General features: G+C 38.8%; 1 protein-coding gene across 4 annotated transcripts in view; it reads right to left on the minus strand.

The window, feature by feature from the left end:
* Nucleotides 1–6,961, minus strand: part of LOC140233439 (uncharacterized) — a 93,240-nt gene extending 86,279 nt beyond the window's left edge. For 3 of the 4 annotated variants that reach the window (XM_072313578.1, XM_072313570.1, XM_072313554.1), the window contains exons 1-4: nt 3,994–4,094; nt 2,992–3,121; nt 1,848–1,898; nt 628–839 (exon numbers count right to left, since the gene is read on the minus strand). In XM_072313578.1, the coding sequence (XP_072169679.1) occupies nt 628–839; nt 1,848–1,898; nt 2,992–3,121; nt 3,994–4,065 (465 nt within the window). In that variant the 5' untranslated portion in view covers nt 4,066–4,094. Of the gene's footprint in view, nt 1–627; nt 840–1,847; nt 1,899–2,991; nt 3,122–3,993; nt 4,095–4,278; nt 4,396–6,896 lie in introns of those variants that run through there. The other variant, XM_072313562.1, reaches the window with a different exon arrangement.

The following is a 6,961-nucleotide window of genomic DNA, read 5'->3' on the forward strand; positions in this document are numbered from 1 at the left end:
ACCCTATCATCATATTGATAATGGCTATCAAGTTTGGTGAAAATCTGTCCATGCATCTTAAAGAAGATGATAATGTGAAAACTGGGCCCCAATTTGCTCTATTGTTCCTCATGTACTAACTTACTGTAATAACTCATTGCACTAGCTTAGCTTTATCACTTCTGGTTCTAGAGAAGGAGATTTTTAAGACTCCTTAATTTGGGGACCCATGAGGAGTTGGGCATGGTGCCCATTTGAACAAATTGAGATTTTATCACCCTAGGAATGCTACATGCCAATATTGGTGAAAAACTGTTATTGGGATTTCAAGAAGAAGCTTAAAATGTAAAAAGTTTAAGCACAGCATATGCCAGATACCAGATGATGAATGATAACAATGCTTACTTGAGCCTTTGGCTCAGGTGCACTAATAATGTTGTAGTGTATCCAGTGGCGGATCCAGAGGGGGGCGCACCAGGCATGAGCCCCCTCATTTATTTTTTGTTAAAACAAAAGAAATAAAAAGAACAAAATGGGGGGGGGGGGCAGGTGCGCCCCCTTTAATTTTGTAAAGGCGCCTCCCCTTCACAGAACTCCTGGATCCGCCCCTGTGTATCAGTCAAAGGCAGTTATCTCAGTGAAAGTTACCTGCAATGACACAGTGAATTCTGGACGTACAATCTCAGTGCTGGAAGGTGTGGATTTCACAGTGACCTCAGGGATTCCCCCTTCAGTCTCGATGATTGAGGACAGGCAGCAAGATTGGGTTTTCAAGACACAACTGATAGGAGAGCCGGCAGTAACTTCCGAACTTGGACACCTCCCTTCACACCTCAGAGACAGTAAGTCTGGACAGCACTCTGGATTGGAAAAAATATCATGATAGAGAATGAAGGAAACAAGACTTCAGTAACGAAAATTTTTGTCCTCTTTCAACATATATTATACATGACTAAAAAGATATTAAATGGAATTGTGCCACAACTAAAAGGTTTCACTACAGATTTTCGTTACTTTTTAAAAAATAATCATCACATAAGTGCAATGCCATTGGTTATACACATACTAAAGACTGGATATTCCTCTTTAGTGTAGCAAACTTCCATGTGACCTGACAATTAATTTCATATCTAGTGAAGATAACTTGGTGTGCCTCTGCAACAGCTAGTTATGCAATCCTTGTAAAAAACAGCCAACAGACTCTGTTACAATAGCTTGCATAAGGCAGGTACTTTTCCGATTACACTCACAATTACATGAATCAGATTTACACAGTCTGAGGATGGACTTGGACTCATTGCAAAGTGAATTCATAGAACATATTGCATTTTCTCCAAATTTGACACCCATCATTCCATATTCTGCGCAATACCAAGGGGAATGGCTCCATCAAAATGATTATACCATGATATGCCATGTACTACAGTTATGAATGAAACACAATATTTGTGCTGAATCAAAAGTCAGCATATCATACTTGAAGTGTCAAATGTCAGTAGATCAATGACATACATTTTTTTTTTTAATTCAATTTCTCTCTTCTTTGAGAGAGAAAGCTCTGTTTTAACAATTAGAATATATCTGACAGTATTGTTGAAGCAAGGTCAGCATTAAAAATCATATACCATGATGACTCTGGTGAAATTATTCTGTGATACCTATCCATTGTCATTATGCATGCCAGTTCAAATCATACAGTATTTATCACTGACTGCAATTCTTGAGTACAGTATATCAGATCAGGTATCAAAATTCAAAGATCTATAAAGGCTTCCTTCAGTGGTGGGGTGCTTCAACAGGACTAAATTGAAGGCTACCATGCCAGATTAAACTAAATCTACCGGTAACTACCATTCATTACATCTCACCAATGAGGTCTTCACTCCGCAATGACACCACCCCTGGTCCGTATGCAGAGACTGCAAAGTAAAACATAGATTGTGGGAGATCAAAAGGTAGGCAGAGAGCAAACTATATCACATAATTTGCGCGGGGTTTATATCATGCATATATAACAAGCACTTCCAAATTAAATGTCATTCCTACTCTCACTACATCCAATGTATATTGTCTCCTTCTGTGCACTTGTGCAGTTTTGGTTATTTTGGGATTTGTCTAACTTTGGTTTGACTGGCTTGTTTTTTTTTTTTGTTTATGTTTTTTTTTTTTTACCTCTGATGTGAAGAATACAAGTTATGATAGGGTTATTAACAAAATGGCTGAATACCATGTATACAACGGAGAACATAAACACGGAAATTATCATCATCTATGCACAATGTGCAGGTATATTTTGCATGCAAATTATTGGTATGTCATTAATCAACTATCAAATATGAAGCTGTACAGAAATCTTGTCTTCCAAACTTCTTACAATCATGATACATCACAATACAGTGCACTCCCGTTATAACGAAATGCTCGGGACCGGCAGTTTTCTTTCGTTATAACGAAATTTCGTTATAACCGAACAAATACAATATATAACGAAAACAAGAAAATCACATATATATCATATTCTGTTTGCTGAATACTCATCATACACTGAAAAGCTATATGAAATGTGATGGGATAACTGTATTACAATAATAAACGCAAGTTCCCCTCAGAAACTGTGCGTGACACAAGGAGCGAACACACAGTGATGTGAAGCGTTCACTCATGCAGGGACGCTATATATGGTTGTTCCGCTACGTATTTTCGAAAGCAATTCGCATTTCGTTATAACGGAGCACATTTCTTTTGTTTTTCTTTGTCTGTGGCACTCGGAAAAGACTTCGTTATAACGGAAATTTCGCTATAACCGTGTTCGTTATAAGCGAATTTTGTACCATAGACTTTAATGGTGATAATTTTGGGACCAGAAGATTTACTTCGTTATAACGAAATTTCGTTATAACCGTGTTCGTTGTAACGGGAGTGCACTGTATTCCAGTTCTTTTGTGATGCTTAAATTGCAAAGCCACTCTCCAGTTTCTGCTACTGTATCAGCAGCCCGGGTAAGACACTTACTTTGGAGATCACACATGCCTGCCGCTTCTCCATCTGAATCCTGTAGTCTATTGATGCAAACATCTACCTCATGAATAGAATGCTTGCTACCCCATCTCCCTGTCTTAGCTGGGAGGATGAACTCTACAACCTAGATCAGGAAAGACATATATCTCAGGGTTATCAAAAGGATGAAAATAATTCTCAAAAAAAAAAAAAACAAACAAACAAACACAGACACGAAAATTACATTCAGGGTGAAGCTTCATTTACATTATACAAGTTGTATTTAAGAAACTTAACAGTCCATATGTTTGGCACATATAGTATCTTTGCCAGGTGACATACAACGCATATACCAATGTCATTATTATCCCTGTTGGCCAATAATTCAAATTACCAGATGACATACCAATATCATTATTATCCCGGCAGATGGCCAATCATTCAAATTAGGTATAAATTTGAACATTTTTTTTTTTTTCCAAAGCAAATAATATCATTTGTTAACCAGACCACACGATACAGCTTTGGCATTTAGAGTTCTCGATCTACCATTCTCTTTTGTTATTTATAAACAACATCAAATTTCTTGTGGTTAGCAGAAATGCAAAGACAGACCATATCTGACAGTTTCATGGAATTTCACAAAATAAAAAAGCTAATTATACAAGAAAAGTTGACAATTTCATCTAAAAAAATAGGCCAATAGTGTGTTTGTTTCACTTCACTGCAAAATATCCGAATGACCAACCATGAGAATAGCTTCCAAGGAACAGCCACTGGAATTACTGCAACAAGTATTTGCTGTTTCATTCCATTAAAACTTGTCCATTAAAATTCAAAATGTATTCTATCACATTCATGATTTGTTTGCTTCACTTAAATGTCAAAACTGAAGAAAAAAGAGAGAAAGATTGGGCATCTATGTTGCATTGTAACATTTAGACTACATGATAGAAGGGGTTTTGTTTCAAGACATTTATCTTTATTTCAAAGGCCTAAAACCACATGCATCCTCACCTTTCGAAAAATATCTTGAGTTAAAGATGACATATCGCTTCTCAATCTTAATCTGCATGGTTTCATCAGCATAGTGTCCTGAGCTTACACATCCACATGAACTTGGTGTGTTGTCTTCTCTGATTTAATCAGATCAGAAATATTTGAAATGTATCATCATTCACTTTATCAGAAGGTCGGATGGACGCCGCAAGGTCAATAAACTTGTTAATTTTCAAGCCAGCATACTTTTATATTCCTTGCCCTCCATAGTTGAGTAGAGTCTATCTTGTATGTCATACTTACCTCCAAAATAGCTGTCACACTTGTACTCACAGGACTCATATTTCTCCATAGATTTTGCCACATGTAGCTCACGTCAGCATTTCAAATTGAGGCATTCCTTCTGCTACATTCTGCACTCTAACATTAGAATGAATAAGGATACAATTATGAAAGGGTTAAAGCGCAAACATTGCCATTGTCATTCCATATAAAATGATCACCATCACTGGTCATCGGCTTACACTCTACAGGTTTTAATTGTGACGTTACAGGGCTAGAACTACAAATTTGTACTGTAATAGTAGTCTACATCTAGACCTAGGAGATGTTTATTTAGTAATTTACATTTTGTACAAGACTACAAGAAAAGTATATAGTAGACCGTTCTACTTCTATCATTTGTAGATTTAGAATTCTATTGTCGTATGCAACCTCACGGGCTTCGCTTCTAAGTGTAGGTCTACGGGCATAGCATATGGCATACCTAGCCTGACCAGACGCTGTTAATAAGCTACGCGAATACAGCGTCTGACCAGCGAGCGGGCACCTTCAAAGTGGGGAACCACAACACAACTACAAAACTTATGAAAATTTATACGTTCTTTATAAACAGTGCACACGTTACCAAACGTTACTCACCTTAAGTGCATGCTTGTATTACAGAAGGTTCATAAGTCCATTGAGAGCCCTCGTGATAAGTCCGTGGAACCAAAAAATGATACTTTCTGGCGGATTCCCTAACATCGTCGGGGTTCATCGTTGCAGAATTCAAAATGGCACCTTGATCTCTGCGGAAATCTTTTGCGTGCGTGCGATGCGCTGCTTGAGTGTTGGTGTAGCAGCACGGTCGACAACGCGACCTTTTGAAAGGGCATTCAGATCATGTGACCTCCCGGATATTGGATATGGCCTGGCGTGAAAGACGATGTACCGTTCGTGAACCGTTCACACATGCTGCATATAACCATCATTTTAGGTAAGTTATTAAATCTAAATTTCAATATTCATAGCATATAGATATGAAGTCTCATTATCATTTTGTTCGTCAGATGAGTTTGAAGTGACAAAAAAATGATCTAAAGTATCAAAATTCAATCCGATCGCATGCGATCGTTAGACCCTCTTCGTGTTTGGAGCTTCGCTGGTACAGCCCTGTTGCGCTACGTATGTACAGCGGCGACTGGGCTGTGTATAGTTAATGGCATACCAAGCCGCAGGTAGGGTTGGACCTACTACTAATCGACCGCCTAATGTTTATTTGCTTGATAAGAATATTTAACACTGAAATTCACGTAAAAAACTTGACCTACGTGATTGAGAAAATCCAGCTCTATCAAATGCCGTTGTTCCCTTTTCGATTCGAAGTTTCAGTGCAAAAATATCGCCGACGAACTTGCGTGGCCTCGTTTCAGCTCCCCGCGGTAAATCGCGTTTTTAGGATCGACCGCTGATTTTGCATTGACAATGCACGTAAACCAAGTTGTATTGAACACCGTGTTGTACGAAGCTTTTTAGAAGCCTTTTAGAAACTTCCATAGACATTACATTGTGCTGTCATTACGATTCGGTGAAAATATTCATTCGAAATTTTGTCCTTGATTAAAACCATTAATGAAGAGTGAATTATCGCGTTTTCCCACACCATCCTAATCTACATTCAAAGCCAATCCATTTTTATGTGCTTTGCGCGCAGAGAAGTGCGTATTAAGTGTTCAGTGCGCGAATTATACGCGGTCGGTTTCAATAAGGGTGGTTGATATGTAGTAGGGCTACCATACACATCAGGTACTCCATACTTCTTTACTTGCCAATTCTACCGCATTTGGCAGTAGACTACCGCTTTTGAAAGATTTCATTAGCATTCAAGCTAGCGCTGCTCGCATAGGCATCCTGGATTCTACCGCTTTCTCAAATGAAAATGTTGGCAAGTATGGTACTCCACTGTATTTCAAAAACCTGTCGTCTGCAAGCAGAGCAGAGGAGGTAGGACTCTGGGCCCCATTTCATAAAAGATGTTAGGATGTCAACTCTTGCTGGAATGGCAACTTCCCATAGCAACAACCAATCAGGAAGCTTGATTCTTGCTGTTACCATGACAATTGCCATTCCAACAAGAGTTGCTATCGTATCAACTTTTTATGAAATGGGGCCAGGAGGGTTGGTTGATCTATCACAGGATGCTTTTTTTTTTTTTTTTTTTTTTTTTTTTTTTGGTGGCTCTAAAACTCCGTACTCAGAGGATGAAATTCCGGGAAAAAATAGCACGAATTATTCACAAAGTCCTGAAAATTACGAATTCGGCAAAATTGGGAAAACTTATTCACTCCGATTTTTGGAGAATAGACTTCAAATCACACATCACTGCACTCGTCTGTTAGCCACTGTACTGAAGCTTACCCTACCAGCTACCACACACACCGTGCACCAGCGCCGCTGAACACCAACACTGACGGGCAACACTTCGGCGGGGCGAGGGCACAAGCGCAGTCTCTCAAAGACAAAGACTCAAACATCTGTCTTCTTTATGATTATATGATCATAACTCACACAAAGGGAAGTTGCAGACAAAATAAATCTATACACCTGATATTTAGATTTGAAACCCTCACGTAAATGTGCAGGCTGTATTGTTCACATACCTCTCAGTACGTCAGCTCTCTGTCTCGTCTCGCGCTTTCTCCCCATTCCGTAGACACTGACCAAT

This window comes from Diadema setosum, chromosome 1 (assembly GCF_964275005.1).
Source record: "Diadema setosum chromosome 1, eeDiaSeto1, whole genome shotgun sequence".
NCBI classification, from domain to species: Eukaryota; Metazoa; Echinodermata; class Echinoidea; order Diadematoida; family Diadematidae; genus Diadema; species Diadema setosum.